The sequence below is a fragment of the Rhea americana genome, unplaced genomic scaffold (assembly GCF_003343005.1).
Source record: "Rhea americana isolate MKP2758 unplaced genomic scaffold, rheAme1 scaffold_242, whole genome shotgun sequence".
Lineage (NCBI taxonomy): Eukaryota > Metazoa > Chordata > Aves > Rheiformes > Rheidae > Rhea > Rhea americana.
In genome coordinates, this window is record NW_028186360.1 from 18,787 (window position 1) to 45,699 (window position 26,913).

The 26,913-nt window shown below is 35.4% G+C and overlaps 1 protein-coding gene across 8 annotated transcripts in view; it reads right to left on the reverse strand.

Annotated features, from left to right (window-relative positions):
• The window catches only part of EZH2 (enhancer of zeste 2 polycomb repressive complex 2 subunit), a 42,111-nt gene that overhangs the window by 13,810 nt on the left and 1,388 nt on the right, over window positions 1–26,913 (reverse strand). For 3 of the 8 annotated variants that reach the window (XM_085306620.1, XM_085306615.1, XM_085306622.1), the window contains exons 2-4: window positions 4,787–4,910; window positions 4,131–4,259; window positions 1,100–1,216 (exon numbers count right to left, since the gene is read on the reverse strand). In XM_085306620.1, the coding sequence (XP_085162746.1) occupies window positions 1,100–1,216; window positions 4,131–4,259; window positions 4,787–4,903 (363 nt within the window). In that variant the 5' untranslated portion in view covers window positions 4,904–4,910. The other 5 variants (XM_085306619.1, XM_085306618.1, XM_085306616.1 and 2 more) reach the window with 5 other exon arrangements.

Below are 26,913 nucleotides of genomic sequence, written 5' to 3' on the forward strand. Positions count from 1 at the left end.
TTGATTATAAGATCTTTCTCTTTTCCTTGCTTCTCTTCCACTGTAACACACGATAGAAAACACGTTTTAATTGCATTGATAGAAAAAAGAAAAAACGATAAAAAAAAAAAAAAAAAAAAAAACAACATACACAGATACACAGAAAGGTTCTAAATCCAAATAGTCTAAACAGCAAGCATGGAAATACGCCAGACTGTTTAATCTGAACTCCTTTACCAAATTTGTTTTGTCTGTATATAGACTAAATGTCTAATACTCCCGTATCCTACTAGTAGAATTTAAGAACCTTGAAATTCAGCTTTATCTTCTGATATTTCAAATAGAACCTCCAATTTTTTTTAATTCCTGCTGATGAATCTATAGCAGTGCAAAACAACCAAACAGTGATGAATTGAAAAGTATTAAGAGTATAAAAAGATGCAGAAGGAAATGTTTTAGATGTACCAATAAAACCAGCTGTTTTAGATCTCTTTGCTAAGATTACTACAATCACAACCATGTCAGCAAAGGTCACCCTATATAAAATACCATAAAAGAACTTTATTATAAGCTATTTTTTTTTCAAATAAATCAAATACSTATATCAGAAATCTATCTTTAGAACTTGTACCCACACAAACTAATCAGAAGGATATGTTCCAGTGTCTATACATAATGGTGATCTTATACAGCCACTATCTCAGGAGTAAGTTCTCTTCATTCCATAAGAATTATTATTCTACTACAGGTATGTTGGTCAGTTGTCTTTCTAACATAGATACATTAAATTTCATCAGAAAACATTTCTTATTATGCTAATTACACACACTCTAAAATAAATCTGCATTTGTTAAATGCTATATAATATAATAGATCACATGAATTAAGTAGAACTCTCTTTACAGTAGCATTTGCTAGATATTGAGGTTCAATGAGGTCAGAAGTTTAGTTTGTAATTTAAGTAATAAATATTTGATTTGGAGGAATTGAGCCTTATTATTGACACCAAAAAGATACAAAGGGGTAACTGGCAACAAAGTTCTAAATAGCAGTTTAGTTCTAAAATTAAAATGCTCCCTTTTCAGCAAATATTTCTCCTCCCATGATTTTTTAAACTTACCATAAAATTTTGTTGAAGGGGAGACCAAGAATACATTATAGGCACAGAAGCAACAGCATTGAGAGTCTTTAGGGGGATGACTTGTTTTGGAAAATCTATGTCACTGGTAACAGAGCACTGAAATAAGAGGTTGAGATTACACTTATAATAGCAACAACAACAGAAAATAAACACTCTACAACATACAAAATTCAAACTGTTTGTCAAAGGTAAACATATCTGCCTCCCAAAAATGCACATTTTTTTTTTAAAAGGGAATAACAGTAAGAACAGGTTTAACAGGCAAAAAGAGGTAAGAATTATTTTTTTAATAGATCATAGGTCATGGTGGATTTTTTCCTCATTATATATAATGATGCACATATAAGTAGCTGTGACAATTTCAGTCTTCTACTCAGACTACTCAGCCTGCAATACAGATCATGTTTGTTACGTCAGAACAGATTTAGTACCTGTTGCTGCTACACTGGTGCTAAGAGTGTATTTACTCAAGACAGAGGCAGCTGAATTCACCTGGTTTTAGATCAATACACTGCAGAAACCACATAAATTTTATGTTAAAATAAATAAATTATACTTTTTGTCAGCAAGATGTCTTTTGGAAACAGAYGCTCCAAATATCTTGTTGACTCCTGTCCTCTTTCTCTGCTATTGTCTACTTATCTTTATCTTATCTTCAAACATTTTATTGTGCTTACTGTTTACAAAAAAACAGAGGAAAGTGAAAACTAACTCCTAGTAGACCACTCCAGACATGTCAATGAGTTTTTAGCTATGGGAATGTATTTGGAGACTCAGAGGTTTATGCAGCCTCCAAAAGATAAACATGCCATAGAAATACAGACACTTTTTCTCAATTACTTGTAAAGCAGTATGAAGAATTCTGAAAAAAGTTACAAGTAGAAGCAGATAGGAACATACACAGCCAGGAAATGCATGACAAAAGATTCGGAGGTAGGTAAAACAAAGTTTAGAACAGCTATCATAGCTACCTGAAAGGAAAAAAGGAAGTGGAGACAAAAGATCTTTCTCCTTTCCAGAAGGGAAAGATGAACAGAGCTTCACATTTCTAAAGAAATACACAAAGTAATGTAACAAACAGTATACAGAGACAGTACCCTGGTAGAATGACAAAAGTCAGACTTTTTTTTCCCCTAGCTGCAGGCAATAAAATTAGATTTCTGCTGTGTATATCAATACACCTTAATACTTTATACCCATCTCAGGTTAACACTGAGTTTTCTAGCTAGGAGCCATCTAGAAAATTTTTCATGCATTTTTAGTGAAAAAAGTAAAAAAAATAAAAAATAAAAAGTAAAAAAAATTTTTAAAAATTACTTTTGTCTGTGGAACTATAAGTTGCAAACTGACAAATAAGCTATGTCAAGATGACTCCACTGTTTGGTACCAAATCTCAGATACATTCCCCAGTCGCTTTGCTTTGGAGCTCAGCTTGATGTTCATTAGCCTACCACAATACACACGTTATGGTCTCTAGTTTTTGCAAACCAGATTAGCCAATGAACTGAAAACACATACAGAGAAAAGAGCTACGTCACCAGTGAGACCTTGCAATCTTTACCATACACATGAAGGTTCTCATAAAACCTTTTCATCAGATAACTGCAGTCAATGTCCCATACAACTCTGAAGAAATAGAGCATATTAATAAAAAAGATTTTTTAAAAATCTTTTAAAATCCCTACCATTTCTCTGTCTCATTTCTTGTACTTTGAATTATGGCAACACTTAACTTAAGTACTAAAATTCTTCTGATTCATGAGATAGACTAGATTTGAATGAAGTCACTGGTGATGTACTTTATCAATTTAGACAGGAAATTAACATAAAAGAATGCTGAATTCAGCTACAGAGAAAAGAATAATATGTTCAGAATCTAACTCTGCTGGTAAGATATGATTACTATCAAAAAACTAAAATTAGACTTGTACCTGTGTCATTTACTACAGCCTATTATAAAAAGTTCTGATCCTACAGTATATGTGATATTTGCACAAACATACATATATACTTATATACACCTTTACACGTATATATGTAATTATGTATTCAATCAAGTTTAAAAGAAAACATCCTGGCAAAAGTACCCTCCTTCTTACATTTGAACACACATGCAAACAAACACACCTGTGTGTAACACACCCYCCAGTCCCCTTTGAAAACTTTAAGAGATGAAAAAAGGAGAGTCTAACAAACTTCCTTGAAGATTTTTTTTTTAACTTATTCACAGTAATGTCTTTCTATATTCATCCTACTAAGAGTTAGCTCTTCATATTATTACACGTCAAATATCCTCGAACTGGCTCAGTTTAAGTGTCTACAGAGCAATTAAGAAATGATATAAATTAACCTGGGCTGAAAGCATAGAGTTGGGATGGACTTCAACTGCTATCCAAGCTACCAACATAAAATCTAGTTTAAGTTTTCAAACTGCATTGCAATCATGGAAGAGATTTTTCACAAATCTAGTGTCCAATTTGAATGTGCAACACAGGGAGTGCACCAAATCAATTAACTCCTTTAGAGTTTATGTGGGTAAATGACCAATTAGTATATAGAAGACTTGATCAAATGGTTATGTTCACAACTTTCATGTGTTTTAATCCAACAGAAGCCAAACTATTTCCTCATTTGCACCATGGGGGGTCAACTCTAACAGGACTGAGATTTTACTAAATATCTCCGAGGCAAAAAGATTTGAGAAAAGGCTACTTAGTAACGATCGAAATATTTTCAGAAGTAAAGATGCTGTTTCAGTTCTATGTGTAGTTCAAAGCTAGAAAGGCTGCTATTTATTTCCAGAAGTTATCTGATGGAAGTAAGTAATAATTCCTTTACAGACTCATAAGACAAGTATTTAGCTGCCAAGTCATGTCATGCAAAAAACAAAAACAAAACCCAAAACAGACAACAAAAACATCAAACAAACAAACAGCCAACTTTCCAGCAATAGAACAAAAACGTGCTGACAACCTTGTAATTGGAATTACCACAACACATGTTAACCAACCTCCCTGGTCCCGCGCAATGAGCTCACAGAAGTCATGATGTGTACAGGCTGTATCCTACGTTGTTTCCATTCTTGATTTAAGATCTCAGTTCTTTCCAGTATCTTCTGTCGATTAGAATTAAACATACTCTAAAAATTAAACACAAATTTTAACCATTACAAATAAATCACACCTGCTAACTTCTTAAGCATTGTAACATTTACTGAAAAGTTAAGCATGAATGGAGATGAAAGAAATGCGCTCAAAATTGAACCATTCTAGTTTTGTTTAAATGCCAGTCAGCCTCAATATCTTTCATTATCCCTTTCTTTGACTCTGAACATGTTTTCATTTATATCTGGTTTAATCAGAGATACTCTCCAGAATCTCTGCTGATATTCAGTAAGTATGGCTGTTCCTTTAGCCACATATTCTCTCTAATTCCATTTGGAATGTAATTCCATGCTAAACTAGATATAAATGTAGTGTGAGATATAACACCTGCTTATAAAGTCACAAAATTAAAACTAGTTTTCAATACATTAACAAAATATTTCATGAAAATGTCATCTTAGGTGCTAACTACAGGACAATTTAGAGAATCACACCAACTCATACTTCAGAAAAAAAAAGTTTTGATAAATTTTTTAAACTAAATAACCAAACAACAGCATACCTTTACTTCATCTGCACGTCGGAACCTCTTGAGCTGCCTCAGTCTCATGTATTCTGATTTCACACGTTTTCGCCAACAAATTGGTCCTTTCTCAGATTTTTTTCCGGTTTGACCCATGTTTATTCTACAAGTGACAATAGCATGTTAACAGTATGAATTCTGACCTCTACTCTCAGAGCAAGTTAGAATGACTAAACAGGCAGGATAGMGACATTTATTTAATATCTATCAGATGCTTGCAATATAGTCCCAATTAAAAAAAAAGAAAAAATTATACTTGAGTGATAGATGCTGAAAAAAAAATTTAATTACAAGTCAGTGGGATCATTCACAGACTTTGCCTTAAACACCTCAGGCAGCATTATAAAGATAGACAATGGATTTTAAAAGGTGAAGAACAAGTCAGAATTCCCACTGGAAACAGTAATGCTGGCTTGAATCCTTACAGGTAGTCTTGTAAATTAACTTCTGGACAACTATGTTAAAGGCAGACAAAAACCTTTTCTTCCTCACAGGGTTTGCCCTCTTCAGACAAATATCACCCCCTAAACTAGGCTTCTGGACTAGATTTCAAGTGGAGAAAGGTGCCCCTAGTGCAACCCTCCCAGCTAACCACTCAAGCTCCAAAAAAGTCTACAAATTCTACCATATGTGCATAGTTTTGGAACAGTTAGAGTAGGAGACCTACCTCTTCATGCTCAAGCGCTCTCTCCCCCTCCTCCCCTGCTTACCATTAGAGTAAAAGGTACTCTAATAACATTCAAAATGTTCAGTTGGACACAAACAGGACACAGATTCCACTTTTACTAATCATTCTTCTGGAACTAGGTGCTTTTTTTTTGTATTTTTCAGGACTGTTGGCAATGAAGGCAATGAAGTTGTACTTTCATATTATAACACAAATGCTTTGCTAGAATATGCCAAAATCTGTTCAGCATTTTTGAGAATGAAGGTCCATACACTACAACAGTGCTAGCAAGGACTATTTTGACAGCATCCTGAAACAAAACCACTACGTCAAAGATCGACTTCTTCAAGAGCTGCACTCTGTAACAAACCCATAATAATTCACTGAATAACTGGAAACAGCATTCACGATAGCCATCACAGACTGCAATGTTGAAAAGTCCCGTAATATATTCAATAATATATTCAACAGTAATATATACTCAAACAAGCATAAACAATTTGAGCAAAAATAATTCTAGCCCTTATAATTAATGAAGGTAAGCAAATGTGAACAGAGCAAATGGATTTGCTGTCTTCTTCAGGACAGAGTAAAACGTGCTACCTTGCCACCCCAGCTCCTTGACAGTCATGAAGACAATTTTATCCAAGTTATTAAAAGTTCTTTGCTGTTGTACGCAGAAGTCTATTTTCTGTATAATAACTTTTTTAGATCCAAGTTCTACCTGACTTTATGACAACCTTGCAAAGGAAATCATTGCAACCTGTTTACTCTCACGACTAGATCTTCATTTATATTCAACAAAAGGTAACAGCAGTCTGAGAGCCTGAAATCCATTTTTATGCAAGACACATTAAATTGTTATACTTTATCAGTAAGTTTGGGAGAAGGGRGTTCATATTCATCCTAACAGCAAATACATAATATGCTATACTAAGCAAAGTAAAAACATGACAAAATATTCCATTCAGTGGAATTAAATTATACACATAGTATCACTAAATGACAGAAAGATAGAATCTCAATTTTTAAATAATACAGAGCACCAAAATCATCTTGGTCAGGTTCAGCCACAAGACATGGAAAATGAAGTCAAAATACAAACAAAAACTCAACTGACATTACTAAATTAGTATAACCCATAAAAACAAAGCATGGATTGTGTTCACTTACTAATACTGCATCAAACACAGCCTTTTCTAGCCTTGTTTCCTGGAGAATAACAAACGACATGGGCTGGAAAAAGCTTTCTTAACGAAAATTAAACTGCCAGATAAGCCCCACTCATCAAAATCAGAGATCTATCTGGAAACCGCATATAATTAGATTAGCAACAAAGAAAAAAAAATCAAATAAGTCCTGTCCTTGTTTCATACAACTGAAATGCAGCTTCAGAAGACCCTGCAAACAAGGTTCTAAGACCTGAGAGAAATAAATCCCATCCAGCATACAAATCAAATCTCTTCAACTATTCGGTCATGAACATCATTGTTACCTAATGTGCTAAAATGGTAGAAAAATAATACTTTACAAGAAGACAAATACTTCTTTTTAAAACAGCATTACTTCTGCACACTCAGGTCACTCATCTAACAAAATATGCAACTTACAGGAACACTCTCCTCTTACACTAGGTTCAGCTGCTATTAGGGCACAACATACATAACTGATTTAATCTTTGAGGCACTTAATAAAAAGYCATAGAAAACAAAAAAGAGTACTGTTGTTTATGCAAAGTTATAACAAAAAAAGTTACTCATTTGTTCTAGATATAATGTCAATGTGCCAAGATCACTGGCAGCGCATAGAGTTAAATATGTATAGAACAAATTAGAAAAGGCTTTTTTACACAATCAATCCCTAGGAAAACAAACAACACTGAGTGCAAAGAAAACAAACGTATGTTTCTATGCTATGAAAAAATTATATCCAAGAAAAGAACTAAAAGGTCATGAAGGTGTTCGTGTAATACTAATTCCCATAAACCCTGAAAATCTATCAACTTATCTTCTTTTTGAAGCCCTTTTCCAAAACAAGTGAACTATATTCGCATGTCTCTGGGCAGCCGTACACCAAAGAACTACTACAGTGTTGTAACACATGTATTGTGGTAACAGGTTAATTCTTTTTCTATCCCTTATCTCAGAAAAGAGTATGAGAAAAACAATGGGGAATGGCAGGGGAAACTTGTAGAGGATATATGAAAACTTTAACTCTCACAGTATGATCRATCTATCATATTGGGACTATAAGCAAATGCTACTTAAAATTCCTAAAGCAAATTAAGAGCTTGTCCCAAAAACTATACATCTAGAAAACTTTATTTGAGAAACTGGGATAAAAAGTAGCATAAACAAGGACAGTCTATGCTGAGTCAGGAACCGAGGAGGCAAAAACGGGACAGAAAGGTGCTGGACACTACCTCCATCCCTGGAAAGATAAGTGATTTGGAGGATTAGAAGACTGTAAAAAATACAAACACAGCTTGCTGCCAGAGATTGTGTTGAAGTACTGTATACACCGTAYTGGTGCATTAGCAGTACCTGGCTGTGAGAAGCATTTCTCGAATAACCTTATTCAACCATCTCTATTGTTCACATTCATAAGTACTCTAAACTGTAACAAACTACTTAACTTTCACTTTGCTATATAAGAAAAAAGGCCTACACATATTTCCATTAAAGCATGTCCTACTAGACTTGCAGCTAGAACTGCAAATCAGAAAAGCTAGTGGATTATAAAATCTATGTCAGAACTAGTCAACTTTTGATATAAAAATAAAATTTCAAGATATTCCTTACATTAGCACAGTTGCTCAAGCAATGTATCTAAATAGTTAATCCTGTTCTGTCTTATAAAACCAGGACAATATAATGTTAAGCAATTTCAACTTAGCAAATGAAAACATGATACTGAACTATCTTAGCACTGCCCACAAGTTGTGTCACACACTGTTCTTATTTCAGCTTCTGAATTCTGCTACTGATTTCTATTGTTTTAAAATCTTTTTCTTTCTTACTTGCATCATCCTCTTTGTACAAAGGACCTACAGAAACCATGCAACTGCTTAAAATCCCATTCTGAGAACACTTACGCAAAAGAAAGCAACTATATAGTCAATTCAATTACTATGGACAATTTTTTTCTAAATCAGACAGTAGAGAGAAAACACAACTCTAAAGCAGTTACACTGTTTCTGGAGTAAACTCTAAAGCAGTCACACTGCTTATAGAAAATGCTCGCCTCCTGAAGTACAGGATGACTTCCTAGCAATACCTTGAGTTAACCYTACCTGACCTTCACACTAAGGAGGGAAACCCCGCCAAAATTCCCTGCACCCTTTTGCCAGGGGCAGGGTAGCACTGGGAAACATGGCGAGACACTTCCCTGGTCCCCATTCCCCATCCCAGCTGATTCTAGAGTCAATCTGGYACATCAAGGACTGGTGAACTGTCCATTCCAGACATGGCAATCATCCTGATGCCATAGAAAGCCAGGAGTTTCCATTTCAACACAAGAAAATACTTCTTTACTGTGAGAGTAGATCAACTCTGGAACAGTTGTAGGGAAGTTGTAGAGTCTCCACCCTTGGAGATATTCAGAACTCGACCAGACACATTCCTGGGCATCCTGTTCCAGCTGACCATAGCTTGAACAGAGTGATTGGACCAGACAATCTCCAGATGTCTATACCAATTCAAATTATTCTTTAAGATGTACTTGTCACACTTAAATGCAAAGGCTTAACATCTGGGGTCCAAAGCTGCATAGAACCTAATTAGTCCTCCCAAAGCGCAAAACAGCACTGAAGAATTAAAGTGGCCCCTCAATACCTGTTCTTTATAGTTGAGTATTTCCACACTGTGGTCTCCATTACTCCTACTACTTATATTTTTTCATTAATTTTAATATTACAGCTACCTAATTCCCCAAGTTACAGAGATTCAAGAATATCTAAGCGCATGGGACATTAATTAATTATATCTAATGAGAGAACAAAGGTAATTTTAGAGTACCATCAAGTACACTACAAATGAACAAAAATAATCCCCCTTTTGACCAATTGGTAGTTTTAACTATGGTATTATGAATGAGACATACTCAACCTACCTAAACAACGATTAAAAAAAAAAAAATACACCTACAAGAACAAAACATAGCTGTTCCTTTTAGTTTCCACTCATGCTTAGGTATCTGGAAATGGAAAATTTTAAAAAAGGAAAAGGCAGTGTCCTAGCATGTGCATGCTTGTTYTTCTGAATAAACTCTGCTAAGAATTTCTTAAGGAATTTATAGAAGATCCATATGCTTTACAATAAGCGTTAGAGACACTGAAAGTTTAAATCAGTCAACTACTTACCTTCAAAGACCAAAGTGTGTACACTACAACTAATATAAGTTCACAAGGAAAGACAAAGTGTAGAAAAGTAGCTGCTCAAATCATAGAATGGAAAGGTTGGAAGGGATCTCTGGTGATCATCTAGTCCAACCCTCACYGTAGCCCATACAAGGATTGAACCCACGACCTTGGTGTTAGCAGCACCACGCTCTAACCAACTGAGCTAAATCACTATTGTTTTGCCTACAAAATACAGAAATAGCCTTTTTAAAAAACAATGTTCTATTTTTCTTTGATTATTTTGGCAATATTCATCAGTGACAGACAAGCACACAGATAATTCTCTAAATTAAATTCTCTATTCAATCAGTCATATTGCTGTCAAATACTTTAAGTTCCTTTGGCTATCCCACCAAATTTTAGAAGAAATGTGAATTTTAATTTTCTGAAATGGAAAACGTGGGATAATAAATRAAGGTGTCTGCTCTTTTAAAAGGGTACTGTTAGTTTGTAATTATGCTTAATATTACACAATATTTTAAGCTGTAACAAAATTACATTATGTTCCTCCTACTCAGAATTTCTTTCTGGCAGTATTTAAAAATAACATGCACAGTGCAACTTCTCAGTTCTTATTTGTCAATGATCCTACGATCAAAAAGTTATTTATATACTTTATATATACACACATGATATTCCAGCGCACTGAGGAGTACTCTTAACCAACAACTTCAACATTTCCAAGAAGCAAAAAATAAAAGGCGGGGAGAGTATAAAACCCCAAAGAGAACCTGCATTGCAATCTGGTACAAACTGAAAAATAAAAATAACTCATCATGTTTTCTTGCTTAGAGCAATGAAGGAAAAAAATAATTCTGACTGAAGGTGGGTGGGGGGGAGGTGACACGCTACTTCTACCTCCCATAAAGCCAAATGTGAAGTTCCACGCTTGCTTTTCAGAACCTCCAGTTCTAAGGAAACTTACCTAACTGCACAGCACTGCCCCATGAACTACACTGTTCAGCTTCAGAATCTGTTCTAGCTCACAGTTAACTTCCTCTGCCCTGTAAGTACGCCTACAGCTCTGAGAACACAGTGATGCACTTCCACTATGTTCTCTGGACTGGAAGCACTGGAAAGCTCAGAGCATACATCCGAGCTAACTTCATGAGCTGTCACTTCAGATGCCATAAACTTCTTAGCTTACATTCAATAGTATACATTGACGGTATAAGCACTTTCTTCAGCAGCAACGAATGACATCTAACTATGATTCCATCCTTCTAAACTTTTTATTCCCATCCCAATATTGCCCTTTGAGCCACATCCATTCTACTTCTTGCAGGGAGGCATGCTAAGCAGAACCAAACTGACCCACAATACATAAAAACTTGTTCTGTGACTATTTTTTTCTAAAGTGCTAATCAGTTTGATGATCCTAACCACAACTGTGGCTTCACAAACACTTGCACACAACTCTGAAGCAAGAAGGAATTGTTATGAATTCAGAACACTACGGAAAAACAACAGTGCATAAAATTATACCATAAACCAGTACTGTTTTTATATCAGGTTTGATCTGGGATGGTAGACCTGCACTTTAAGCTGTTATCAGATCCAGACAGCATGAAAGTCCCTGAGCATATATAACCTCAATAATGAAGAAATTACTGCATGTTATACTCAGAATTCATCATCAAACTCCTTTAGGCATCCATAAAATTTGGGGTTTATTAAAAAAAAAAAACACGCTTCTATGCTTTTCCACAAATGAAAAACAATATTTTTTGTTTAGACAACAGAATTTAGGAAAACTTTCAGCTTATATTAAACATCAAAAAGAACAGTTTTAGCAAGAGAAGGGAAGAAGAATTAACAAGATCTTTCCATAAATCTCTCCCCCTAGTCAATACTTGCTATAAACACTGAAAAAGACAACAATTTGCAAGTATCAAAACCAATACAGTAAGGTTAGACTAATGGGTCTTAATTTTCCCAAACTATCAAATAAATTCAACTCAAATGATCTTCATGTGTTACAGGATTTTACACAGCACTTAGTAGCAACACAGTGTTACGAATACTACCAAGCAGTTGTTGAACTACAGCTAAACATTTTTTTTTGGCTATGATGAACCAAAATTTATTACTTAGAAATTCGGAAATTTGTAGTATTTTACTTCATGCACTTTAAATGCAAAACAAAACAATATACTTCTTGATCCTATTCTACAACTCCCTAGAGTAAGCAGTTTCCAATAGACTTTATTATACTTATCAATACCTGAAAATAATCTATCAACAGAACATACAGGTATTGCCAGATTTGAAAAAAAAAAAAGACTGAAAGTTTACTATTAATTACTACTATAATCTGCCAAGCAATATCAGACTACTTCATTTATCCAAAACTTCTTGTTAAGTGTGCAGAGATCCAAGGAAAATCTATGGTCAAGAAATACTATTACTCTCTTAGGCTAAGGAAGAAAAAAAAAAAAAAGTTCTCTGCTGCAATTTCAGAGCTGCTCACTATTTCCACATTAAGTTATGCAAGTTAAGGGAAAGAAAGAAAAAAAAAACAAAAAACAAAACAAAAAACACTCCCGGCACCTCAAAGGCCTTTATCTAACCTGTGCTATCAGCAGACACTGAAAACATCCTTAAGGGTTTTTTACTTGCTTGTTCCCCTATTTTCTGGATTTTCTAAAGAAAAACAAACCCATAGTGCTCTTTCAAATTTCTCTGCATAAAATAGCATATTCTCATTTCCATGGGAAGAAAAATATTTCCAAGGCCACTGTCAGCACATGTATTTCAGACACCAAGCCAAACTGACTAACAAAATCTCTATCTTTGAAATACAATAGCATAAGAAAGATTAACAAAGTTTATTATTAATAAATTACTTTGTTACAAATAAACAGCTGCAGCACATTCAGTCTTTACAGAATTAGGCATATACAGATAGATGGGAGTAAGACATAATATGTTTTTTACTGTTTTATATTATAGAAAGGTGGTATTACAGGTTTACAGTGCAGTTCAACTTATTTTTAACCAAGAAATTACTAAAACCACTTTTGTATACTTTAAATTTACCTAAAGTTGTATTATTCCATATGCTGAAATTCTGCATCATTAAGAATCTTTAGAGAGAAATCTTACTTCAAATGCTACTACCAAGTTAAACTGTCTTCCACAGCGTGAGCATTTGCTGTCAGTTTTACCAGAAAAAAAGATCATCTGTCTTCAATATCAACATCCCTTGGCCGCTCATTTCCACCTCTACTCTACCTCCCCTATTGCAAGGGCTTAAGTACTTATGATTCTGTTCAGCAAACTAGGTCAGGAAAAAAAATGGCCAAATAGCCCCAAAACTAAACACATTTAGTTTTTAAATACTATTCTTCAACTAAATCAGTTCTACAAGCCAGTTTGTTAAGTAGCCACATGTATTCTTAAGTCAGCAGAAGGGAAGGGGGAAGACTAGGGCAGGAATAAGAGGCAAATAATAGTAATTAGAGAGGGCAGGTGTTTAAGTGAGCTCTGCCTCCAAGAGAAATGTTTGTCAAGCTATCTCTTTTCTCTACCACTTAGTTTTACCAGTGCATAAAAATCTTCTCAACAACTTGAAATCGGACATTTACTAATCCATCCATGCCAGCTTTGCTACTCTTCAGCCAGAGAAATGCCAACAGGGTTATACTGGCATACAAAGACTTAACCTATACTGAGCTCTCTTTGACGATATCTAAAAGAAATTCATGAATGTAGGCTATGCAGGCTCAGAACAGCTCATCTGCTGTTCTCCTCACCCAGACAAGCTTCAGTAGTTGTGGATGACTTTAATTTAACACTCATGACCAGAGATTCTATGATCTGCAAGAATATTCGTGAGTACTCAAAAGTTGGAAACTGCTAGAAAAGCTACTGTCAAAGCTTCTCTATTAACCATTAATTACTATTAATTTTTGACAGACTCACTGTAGAGAGAAGAAACATCAACAGCTTTAGATGTATGAACCATAACCTTGAACTGAGGAGGAATGTCTACGTACCAAAGTGATGCCCAAATCTCAGAACACTTTTTCTTCCTCCCTCTCTAGCTCACAAGTAGAATGAAATGCCTGCTTTTCATTGCAGCGTGAGCAACAACCACATCCAAGATATTTTAGTGCCAGCCCTAACACAAGTACAGACTAACAACAGTTACAGAGCTTCCAGTTAAATCTGGCAGCACCAAAAGCAGGTCTGTCTCTATAAATAGGCATACTTTTATTGTGAGTCCTCTCATCAAAATTAAGCTCCTATTTATGATAATACATTATATSCAGTTATTATTTGCAACACTAAATTGCATTTTAGTTAGCAGAATCTTTTCAAAAGTGGCAGTCTGTCACTAATTTTTTATCTGATGCATCAATAACTTACAATTTTTGCTTCCACTGGAATATATTTGCCAAATTCACAGTTAGTGCCTTCTCTTCTCCCCTGACACATACATAGTAGTTACTAGTGTATTAACAGCTACCTAACAGAATTTAAATTTGAAGAAAAGCATTTTAACTTAACCAAACCTAAGTAGCACAWTCATTTATCTACTTGCTTTTGGGAGCTGACAACAAATACATCCTATGCTTCCTCTCTTTACTGTCTGCGTATACTACTTTGCATTTCAGATAGAATTAGCATGACAAATATGATAAACTTTATTGTAGTGTTCACTGACTTCAAATAAGGCCTTTTCTACCCTCAAAAGAAGCAGATTTTTCTGATTTTCTAATAGACTGAAAAGCTGGAATGGTTCATGCCATGGCCTTGTTAGCATCCAAACTGGCAGGGAAGATGGGCTATGCAACCAGGGACAATGGTGAAGAAAAGCAAAACCTCTGTCAATGTCAGCTAGCCACTACAGCATCAGAGCTGCTTGCCTTACACTACAACATTTATACTGCATAAGATTTATTTTTAAGTTACAAGGCTTTACATAACCAAAGCAGTTAATTTGGTGAACTCTACTTCTGTGAGAGTACAGAGATAATACGCTTCCTGCTATCACTGGATCAACTAAAGATTGCTCTGGAAAGATGGTAGTAGAAAAAAAAAACATACAAAAATAACTACACACATTCCATATTACATTTCCAATAAAAGACAAGGACAAACGTCTTCAACAACTGAAAAACTGGCATAGGCATGTTCAGTTCACTTTTGTCTCCTATTTCTCTCATTCACAACAACTATATATTCAAACCATCATTACAATGGTTATTTTCAATTTCTTATTATTACAGCAATTCTAAGGCTTCAAGGAACAGTTCTGTCTACCCTTAATAAAGTCATCTAGGAATAAAACATGCTGGGAAACAAACTCCTCAACAGACTTCTTTTTCAAATTTATACCATGATTTTCTTTGTTTCTGGGCCTTGTCAAAAACTGAAAGAGTCACTTCACAGATTTCAACTAATATACAAGAGAATTAATTCCCCGAACAGCGTGCTTTCTTATACTAATCAGAGTTAAAGCTAGATTATCAGATGAGTTTAATACTATTCTAGCCCTTCTACTGAGACATATTAACCTACACCAAATTAAAGTGCATGAAGTAGCGGACACAAGTCTCAATAAGAGATTTTGATTAGACACAGGGAGAAAATTCTTCACAATTCGTGCAGTCAAACATAGGAACAAATTAAGCAGAGAGGTTCTAGAATCTCCATTCTTGGAAACATTTAAAAAGTTATCTGTAAAAGAGTGGGAAGCTGGATGAGACTACCTCCAGATGTCCTCTCCAGCCTAAAACTATTCTATGAGTTGACGTTACAYTTCTAAACTGGATACTCCATTCTCAAAATCAAGGACCACACCACACTGCTACAAGTTTGCTTGTCTTTTAAATGTCAATTTAGCATTTCAGAAGGTGAAAAAGAGCAGTACTGTACTCTAAAAGTCTTGATATCTCAATCAGCTACAGGTACAATTTGAAAAATACTACTACTGTTAAGGGAACAACGATTTGTGAACGAAAGTGCTTAAAAAGCTTCATCAAAATGAACTCTCTAATTTTATGATTAACTATGGACTGCTCTAATAGTAGGAACATCTGTTATGTTACACGGTCTCCTTCAACACCACCATCAGCCAGTTAGTTTACTCACTCCTTTCCCACTACAACCCGGGCTTGTTTGTTCATTTGAAATAGGTCTTCTCTGCTTAACAGCAGAGTTGGAACCTTTAGTTCTACCTCTTATAAATCGTAATAAAAATACTAATTAGGAAAGCTCTTTCATAGTTAAGAATGTAGTCTAACTAGAGTGCTACATACCCTCCATAAACTTGCCAACATGTTAAAAAAAAGACGATAAAGTTCTTCATACAACCTTCCTTCTAAAACTAGACATTGCACAATAACATGATTTTTTTTCTAAAATTAGAACACAGCTGAAGTTGTAATGCTGCAAATTCTGCTTCAAAAGCCAATTATTCACTGCCTAAATTAATCCATCAGGTAGACAGGCTCTCTCACTCAACTCAAAATGAAGTATTTCTTAAGTGTGGAAGAGGTAGCTTTGAGGGAGAGGAGGGGAAAGTTCCAGAAGAAGGATTAGAGAGATGAAGGAAAAACATCATAAAAATATAGAGAAGAAGAAAATGGCTGAGAACTTCTAAGTAGGCTTTTCCCTATCTTGAAATTAGAGTTCTGCTCCTCCTCCCAATCTTTAAGATGTATCCTCCTCTAAACTTTCTCATTTAACTAAAACTTTACTTTGCTGTTAGGGTAATTCAGAATAGAAGTTTGATCTTTATCCTGGGATATTAAATATTGGAAACATTATTCAGATTTCAAATCCATTTTTTAAAATTTTTAAGTAGACTTAAAGACTGTCTAGAATATAACAATAAGCAGGTCAAGGAGTACCCAACTCATCAGTAAGCTCTTACTCTGTGACCTGCTTTCCCCACAACTGGAAAGACAGACCTCTTCACTGATTTCTTCCCCAGTACAATGCTCCTCTGGCCTTGGTACTATCCCAGCAGCTCCTTAAGTTAGTATCTCCCAATTGATCCTTCAGAATGGTCTCAATATTATTCAACATTTTTTTTTCTCTATCCTTTGATTGAGAATTTCAGTGAGAGGTAAAGGTTCAAATCATTTTTCTTTTTTCTACTTTAAAGATTTTCCACCCTCTTTTAAGATTACCTATGAGGTACTCATCCAGGAGCTTATTTTCACCTTGTCAGAAGTTCATTTTGCTGCTTTCACTTCCAGAATCTTTCCAATCATCTTGCATTCAGTCTTAAGTTACAGCCACTAGCTTCCTTTTGCTGTGTTTGTCAATCTTTATATCTTAAAAAAAAAAAAAAGGTAGTTCCACAAGCACATTACAAGAGCAATGTTTTTGAAAACCATAGACTTGTAATTTTTATTGCAAGTTTTAATGTTGTTCTTCTGTGCATATCCTTATTAAGCTGATCCCTTTCCCTTTCGAATATTTATTAGAAAGAACAGTCTTCTCCATCTTGCCCCTCTTTCAAAAGAGGCTTAAAACATTACCCCTTTGTGGCAAATCCATACTTTGGCCATCACCTGCAATCCTACTGACCAAGTGACTGTCAACCTCAAAACCTGTACACTTCCTTTTCTATTGCAGGTATATGGACAAGTTATCAGTGAACTAACAGCATAGTTTCATGATATACTTAATCCAGCCAAACTACTGGCTGTAGTCAAAACTCACTTCACTCTACTTGCTTTTTTACACTGCTTCCTTTTGTGTCCTGGTCTAGAAATCATGCAACCAGATGCTGAACAAACTTACTAAAATGTAATGAGTGTTTTTTGGTAGTATTATTCTCAAAACTGGAACTAGTTGGAGCAATTACTAAATTACCATAACATAGGCAAAACCTGGTAACTAAACTAAGCAATGTAATCAGAATTTCCTTCAAATGATTGGCCTTTCTATGAGAATAAGGCTGATGGCATCATTTAGCATACATCTTCTGCAGTAACTTTTGATGCAAATGGCAAACAAACCAAATGCWACAGAGATATAGAGATAATTAAGCCATGCACGTTTTCTGTAACAGATTCAGAAAGAAGAAGAAAGCAAGTGCCCTAGCTTATGAAAAGCTACAGTGTAAATTCACATTTAATTAAAAAAAGTCAGAGAATTCATGAAAATCTAAAACAATTACTAGGGAGAAACACTATGTTGTGCTTCAATTATTGATGTATCAAACATTGCAGATGATTCCTACTCAAGCAGTGCTGTTGCAGTTGACCACAATTTAGAAAATTCACTGACAAACTTGCTCTTTTCTCCCTATGTGTAATGCAATTATGTATGCTAGTTCACAGAAGTTAAACTCCTGCATTACACCCCTAGCTCTTGCTGGGGAATGCCCATATCTTAAATATTATATCTTCTAACCTTCAGCCCACTTTTCAGACTTGATAGGACCCCTGTTTCCCTTCCCTTCTAAACTCCCGACCTCTGTCTTGAGCACAGTGTCTACCTTCTTTCACCACTCATTGTTTCTAATCTGGCTTTAGCATTTAAATGCACCCCTTCAAATGCAGTTTCCTATTACTGCCCAAATATTGTACCATATAAAAGCTGTTYGGAGAAGCAGAGAGCTTCAACTTCCAAGTTTCACAATTACTTTATGCTGGCATGGCTACAAAAAGAAATACTTCTACTTTTCACTTGTTCCTGCATCTGTATTATCCATTCCCTCATGAATACAAAGCATTTTTGCAGCCAATGACAGAAGAAAAGAAGTCCTCTGGCTGAGGATAACTACTACATTTGATTGGAAGAAAATGAGCATCCAGTCCTGCTGTCCCCACTTAAAGAGAATGTAAAACTATGACCGGAGACATTCAATGTTTAACTCATTGTGAAAACAATGAATGTCCAAGTCTGCAAATCAATTTCTGGATGTGCTCAATGCATATTGAAACTTGTATTATTTGTGTGAACTGCTTACCTTGCATTGTATATCACAGAACAGTTCAGTTACTGACACAAGACAGGAAGGAAGCCAGTCTTTGTTCTACTGCCCACAGAATTCACATTTTCTTCAATCATGATCCCCATCTGATTTTTAAAAATATTGATTTGCYTCCGAAAGTATTTTATTTTTCCTTTCTCCACTAACAGTGCATTCACACAGATCATTTAATACTATGTTACTTGAACTTGCTTCAAAAGGAGTTTCTAGCACCATCATAAACTGATCAGGTAGATATTAGAAACCCCAAGCCAAAAAGCTTCCTCTCTTTACCAAATGGCACAGAGGAGAGAAAAGGAAGAATGAGGAGTCAAGCAGCTTTTGGAAATGAAAGAGGAAGAAACTTTCCTCCACTCCCTTTTCCTTCCTGGAAAAATAGTAGTGAACTTAATTTATCTTCTTGCACTTTTTACCTTAGAATTTATCTGCTCGACTAGAAACTAAGTAAAGTAACAACTAGGATAAAGAATTTTTGAATAGCTATCTGTTAGTATGTTGAAAACTCAGTAACAACTTTGCGGGTAACAGTTTATAAATAATCCAAACCTTCCAGAAGCACTTCAGAAAACTTACCCAAAAGGATCTGTGGTTCTTAATATTTTAAATAACTTAGGCTAATCAATCTGCTTCAAATATCCTCCCTCTCCCCACCCCTACCCCCCTCCAAAGAAAAGGGGGGGGGAAGAAAAAGAAAAGAATCAACTGTTCTTGACAAAATCCTTCAGTTGTCTTTAAGGTTTTCAGCACTAACAGTAAGTTGATTCAACATAAAGTACCTGAAAAAAGTCCAAAAGCAAAACTGTACAAGAAACCAAATTTATTTCAGATTTTCTACTAGTAGAAGAAGAGGGCAGCAGCCTGAGCACTGCCTCTAGCTTTATTTAAACTACCTCATTTTACAGGGAGGTTTCATTTAGAACATCTATTAGTCAAGAAACAATGATAAGGCTGCTTCTCAAAGTTTCATTTTCTTTAATAAAGGAAAAAGAAAATAAGAAATTAGGTTAAATAACAGCAAACTAAGATTTCCATAGAAATAATTAGAGTTCCAATACACTTCCTTCAACCAATACAGCAACAGGACAAAAAACTAGCATAGTATATATATTTTTTCAGACAGCTGTTAAAAGAAAAAAAATAAATCTTTACTAGAATGCTGAATCACTTCATGTATGCAAATATGTAAATTTTCAAGGTATTCTTCCCTTCAAAAATTAAGATCTTTCTCTATTTGCCTACAGTTTTAGGAGTCAGAGAAACAAGATCATGCCAAACACCATGCAAGGAATAGGTATTTCAATGATAAAAATTTCTTAATTCTCAATATTACRTTCTTAGAAAACATTTCAAAATTTGATATGTTTAGAAAAACACTGTTTTGGAAATACAAATGATGAGTTTAAATATTTGTCTACTTCAAGGTGGTAGGAAAGGGATGGGGAGATCTTAACTGAGTTATTTAATACTAAAGATCAAATCAAAACAGGCACTAACTGTAATCTACTGAAATCTCACTTCAGTTTGGGCGACATCAGCAAAACACTATGCAGCAGGTAATGCAACTACTTATTTTTACTTGGATATTTCCATGTATAAAAGAGTTTTAACTATATTTGCAGGTATGAGTRAGGCTATTTGGATCAAAAACAAATAAAACATTTTAAAATGCCAAACATCAGAACAGTAACAGAAAGTTTCAAGCTTGACTTTGATAATGTTCTTTGCAAATCATAATTAAAAACATGAATTTCCACATCTCTTACACAAGACCAAGCCTGATCACTTGTCAGGAGAAAGTAAAGACTTAGCCATACAGCTCATATTTTAAATCCATACCTTCAAATTCCTCTCTTCACATTCATTCATAGAATGCCACAGGACACATTTTGTATCATTTCAAATAAATTGGACAACTCCCACACACATTCCAAACAACCTCTGCTGCCTAACAACTCCATCTCCTAAAATTTAAAACTTTTTGATACCCTTGAAAACCTGGCAGAAAGAGTAACACTTGCTGGGAGCACTTACGGCATGTCTACACAGGTAAAATAATTTAGGGTGTGAATTGAAGTGCAGTGACTATTCTACCCTAACTTGTTTTGTAGGCACACCTATTTTACTCCAAAATAGCCAAAGGGTCTTTAGCTCAATCCACACAGAAACAAACAAACAAACAAACAAAACCAGAAAAAACACCCACTCCACACAGAAAAAAAATTACATGCAGCAATTACTTTGTTCAAGAGCTAGTCCATACTTATTTCCCTGCATAGGCAAAAAAGCCTAGATTTTGAAAGACATTATACTTCCATATRTGCTGAAAGCTCATACAGAATTTATTGTAGAACAGTCTAAAAGATGTTGGAACTTAACGGGTGTTTGGTATATTTGCCAACATTCTGAAAAATTCAGCAATGAGCTTCAAAATGATGAAAGCAACCAAATTAGCTATTCAGCCAACGCTCATTTTAAAGCACTCTGACTAATCTTCAGATACTTTATAGGAGGATATGGATACCGTACGTTAGCCCCAGTTATTCTAACAGCACATTATTCTTTAGTTAAGTAATATTTTTCCTTATAAGCAATATTTAATCCAAAGAGGCTACTTTTCCAGAAGCTTGATTTAAAGGGGAAAGTTACTAAGAAACTCATCATTTTAGAAAAAGAAAAACCCTTCAGTGAAAAAACCCTTCTCCCTTAGGCTATGGAAGAGAACTGTGGAGAGTTCCGAGGCTTTAGGACAAATTATGCCTCTCAGTTTCAAGACAGCATTTGAACACTAATGGTGGTTAAATAAACCATTTTACTTTTAAGTGTAAAACAACTTCTGTCAACTTTCTCTTCCAAGAATTAAACATAGATCTAACTTTGCAGTAAACACATCAGTAATACCCACTAGATATACAGCACAAACTGGTGGATGCATAGCTGGAAGAAGACATCTTAAAGGACAGATTTTAAACTGCCTCCAATTATAAATTTTATCATAAAACCAGAGAAAGCATAACAACATTAAAATTATAATTCATTTGACATAGTAGAGCTACGCCAGCAAGTCAGATGTCTGCAACACACATCTGTTTGATTTTTTACAGAAAAAAAGTAATTTAAGTCCCAGCCTTATTTTTTTTTTTTTAATCTTACTAGCAAAAATGAGATCAGACAACTACACACCAAAAATATAAACCTTGCCAGGTCCACTTATGCTAAGAAATATGGAAAGGAAACAAGCTAGCACTAAAAAAATAATAAAAAAGCTATATGAGTAGTTAAGATTTGAGTTTCCTTCCTTTCAAACATTTTTTTTTTTTTAATTACATCAGAYGGTTTGGGGATTTAAAGTCAATACGCAGGCTGTGAAAAAGAGAATGCATGGCACGGAAAAAATGAACCAACCACATTAAAGGCAAAATAAGAGAAATGGCCAGATGCAACACAAATTGACAGGGCAAACGGGCCTGGCTGTAGATTTAAAGAAAGAAAGAAAAAAAAAGTATAAACATTACATAGAGTCCTGAAAAGATTTTTTTTTTCTATTTCAGGCTGTGGACTGTAACTTTTACCAGTCTACTTGCACAATTACATGTACAGCATCAGTTAAGCAGGCACTATGTGTGTGTGTGTGTGTGTGTGTGTATATATATATATATATATATACACATATATATATATAAAAGAGAAAGAAAAGAAGTAGCAAATTCTGAAATACTTCAACAATTGCATATTATAGTAGTCATTAGTTGCATACAAGAAGATGGCAGTACATTCTCTGTCAATTTTACCTCATTTGTTAGTGAAATCATATACATCCAAATTAGTAGTACTTACTGTCAAAGCATCTATGTGACATTTTCAAGCAGTTGACAGTACTGCACTGATTCAGTCACATCATTACATTATTTTTATCCACAGCATTTAGAACATGCACTGTGTCTGACTAGACTTCTAAGTAGTCCTTAACCAGAGACTTCTCACCTTAAAAGTAAAACCATTAGAAAGGAAGCATAGCACACATTATAAATCTTTACATGACAGTTCTTCACAAACCTAGCAGAGATATAATTATCTAAACATCCTGTATGTAGACTTTAGCTGGGTAACCAAAACAGTCCCAAAGTAAGGGGTTGCCCCATATTATTTTTATTTTTAGATAGATTTTTCCTGAACATAAGAGCATCTAACAGACATCCTCTTCTCTGGAAAAAAAATATATATATTACAATAATCTATTTACAAATCTATGGCTAAACAATTCTTACATTTTTCAGAATTCCTTTATCTTCCACCATGTTTAAAAGAAACTTAATTTGTTTATATTATATTTAAATGGTATTTATTCATCACTCAGCTACTTTAGAGTAACCTCTACCCAAGTTTACTGATGTTACTCTTTTTTTTAATCCAAAATACACATACTGACTATAACACTAAGTTAGTTTTTCACTGAGTACCCAGAACTTAAGTCCRCAGTTTGACAGCTCTTAATGGAGATCTACGTGCACAACTAGATCAAGTCTTTAACAATCAAAATACTTGTTGTTATCTGTAACAGAAAACAGCATTGCCACTATTGTCTTGAAGACAACTGCAGTTTCTTGCTTGGACCTCGATACACCCTACTCCCCCCACACCCCAACAGACTTCATTCTTTAGTGTCACCTTATCTGTAAATAGCAATATGCTGCATCATCCTAAAGCCTTTAAGTGATTTCCATGAGGAGAGACAGAATATCTACTTAATAAATATTTTTTTTTTCCTTTTTAATTTTTAGCTTAGTAAAACTCTTGGGCATATACTTCGAGCTAAAAAACAAACCCAGGCACTTTGCTAACTTGGAACCAGCATCTTTTTTGTTCCTCTATGAAATGCCTCTCCCTTTTCTGCATCTATTTTATATCAGGCTTTTCTTCTCCTCCAGACATATCCCCTTATCTAAAGTTATCATTTGAACTATATCAGCATTGGAGTAACTCATCAATTTAAAGACCAACTTTGTTGTTTTAGAACATCTGTACAAGTCACATACAGATGCCAAATGCCATTTCAATTAGACATCATTTCAATGAGCCTGGCTCCACTACACAGAGTTTCCGGACAGGATGAACAGAAAATTAGTAGCAAAATCACCATTAAAATAATCCTCCTCGTATTGTCCTACAGCTTTCATTTACAGTGGCCCTGCTTCTGGAAGTAGGTACTATTCAAGTGTAATGAAATCCTTAAGAATTACATTCACAATATGCAGTCTACATCCACTCCTTTCACATTTTTAAAATCTGGTAAACTGAATTTTGCTTGGACAGGTAATTCTGTAAAAAATGATCTACTTGACTCAGTGAACTTTCAAACGTTCCTTGCTTAGCAAAGGCCTGCTCCTCTTCCTGAGATTTCCAGCACCCCTACTGGGGACAATTTTATTCCTCCTAAAACTTCATAGATACTTCTGCTCAAGTCAGCTATCCTTCATCTATTAAACACTAACTATGGATAATACACAATGTTCAGATTACAGCTACCACTAAAGTTTCCCACAATGCTTTTGCTGGAGTACAATATAAAACAACTATTTATTAAATATGCCTTGTCAGTATTGTTGCTGGTTTTAAAAATAAAGCTTTCACTGTTAAACGACTGTCATAAACATACGATTGAAAATTGTCACTCAATTCTAACTTTAAAATTGTGAATTTATCAAAAGATAAACACGATATATGCAGCTAAAAAAGTAGAATCTTCTTGTAAATATAAAATCTTGTAAAAAATACATTTTTTGACTAATTACAAGACGAATTTTGTAATGCACCAACTTTTCTGGGAACATTTTCAGAGTGCACTAGATACTAGATRTAGTTTATTTTGACATAAGCTGCTTTATAAAAAGTATCATTTAGCTGCACTCACAACATTCGCAGTTGGTGCATTTGCTAATGCACTACAAAAGTTCTCTTCTCACTAAGCCAAACTTTCTTTGCAGATAAGCAGAAGCGCATGATTATATTTACATTTCACCTTTGAATGTTGCAGTGTTACAGAACAAATGTTACTCTGACATATAATCTTCAACAAAATCACTAACCATATTCAACTTGTTCGTAATTCTAGCAAGAGAGAAAAAGAAAAAAAGGAAAAAAAAGCTTGAATTAAGTCTCCAGCCTAAGTTTACACACCATCACTTTAGCTCATTCTACATTGACAAATAAGCTTTATGACCTTTTCACAATAGGCATTTTCCGTATCTGTCACTTTTGAGGGTGAAGTTATATATTAAAAAAATATTTTTTTTTCTAATTTTTGTCCTAATTTAGAATCTTGAATTGTTTCAAAATTTCAAAACAAAATAGCTGTCGACACCCCCATGGAATGTTTTACTGTCACAGATTTCCTCATATGGTGTTTAACTTTTAATTTCCTTCCTCACGTAAACAAAGGAAAATGTATTTTTCTCATTTAAAAAAAAAAAAAACTCTGCAACAAAGAAATAACCCTTTTGATGTAATAATCAACCAAGTGACACAGCATTCACTCTTGAAGACACTCAAGACACCACACAAAACTTTCCTGTCGTATCTCCTAAAATACTGAAAGCATGCTTTCTGAAGGACTCCGCTCACCTTAAATATTCAAATTTTAATGGACTAAACTGAGAGTAGTAGTTATTGTACACTGTGTACAAATAATACTCATCCTTCTGAAGACGTTGTATTGTTACCAAAACAAACACTCACCAGACTCTCAATTTGATATAGACGCTAGGGACAAACACAGAATGACCTTTTAATTTTTACAAATCACAGCAAGAATCTGAATATGCCAATCCCTTAAAAATACAACAAAAAACACTGTCTATGAGGTAATCTTAAGAAGTGAAGCTTGTACTAAAAGCASTGGGAAAACTCCATACTGAAATACATATTTAGTAAAAAACAAATTCATAATAGGTAGACCTAAAGCTGCTAGACTTACACAAGGGCAAACCCATTTGGTAACAACTGAACAACCTTAGAAAACTGTACAACAGTTTTAACAAAGAGACCAAGGATCTGAACTTCCAAATTCCAAAAACTCTTCTTTAGGTCCAGTAAGGATAATGTTTCACAACTTAGAGAAAGTATCTTCAGCAAAGTACGAGATTGTTATTCCACTCCCACTGCATGTATCCACAGACTGTTTTTCTTTTGCCTGCTACTAATAATTTTTGAATCAGCACGAATATCTGTTAATGACAAATACCAAAGCTAGGTGCCACAATGCACCAATTTCTTCATCTTTACCTAATTTCATTTTTTCGCACAAAGGCAGCTCTGCCCAGTTCACTCCTTCACACCTTCCCGAACACCTTGGTTTCTGAAAGTACTCTGCACACCCATGCTTGATGACCTTAGAGCTAAAAATTACAATTTCCAGCTCCCCATGAACTTTCTCTTGCAACGCTCTGGAAAACAAGARCCAAACGGTGCCCTTAGCAATTAGGAAGTTCACTTGAGCTACCCGTCAGGCAGGTTTYCCCCCTTAAACATTCTTCCTGAACTAAGACTCTTCAAAGGCAAAAAAAGAAATAATAGTAATAGCAAACTGGGGAGGTAAGAACAACCCCCGAACAAGCACAAGTTTACAGGACAGCAGCGCGAAAACGAGCAAGTCGGAGTGCACACAGCCTCCCCGCGCTCGGCTCGCCTCGCCGAGCACCAGCTTCCGGGAGACCAAGAGCACATGAGACTGAAGCCGACCTGTCCAAACCTCTCAGGGAGGGACATTTCGTGCGTCCACCTCTCCCCGGGTGGAAGCGGGAGGAGGAGGGGGACGGGGACGGGACGGATTTCTCCCCGTGCGTCAATCAGCCGCTCGGAAACCTTGCTCGACACGCTGAAAATCCGCGCATCCTTCAACGAAACCGTGCCAATAAAGCCGCCACGCACGGCGAGGGAAGGGCAGGGGAAACCGCCGGCGCTGCCCGGCGCCCGCGCTCCCACGCGGCGGCGCGCGCCTCCGGGGGCCGTTGGCCGGCCGTTACCGGCCGCCCTCGCCAGCCCGCGGCCGCGGCGCGCGGGAACCCGCGCGGCTGGGCTGGACAGAG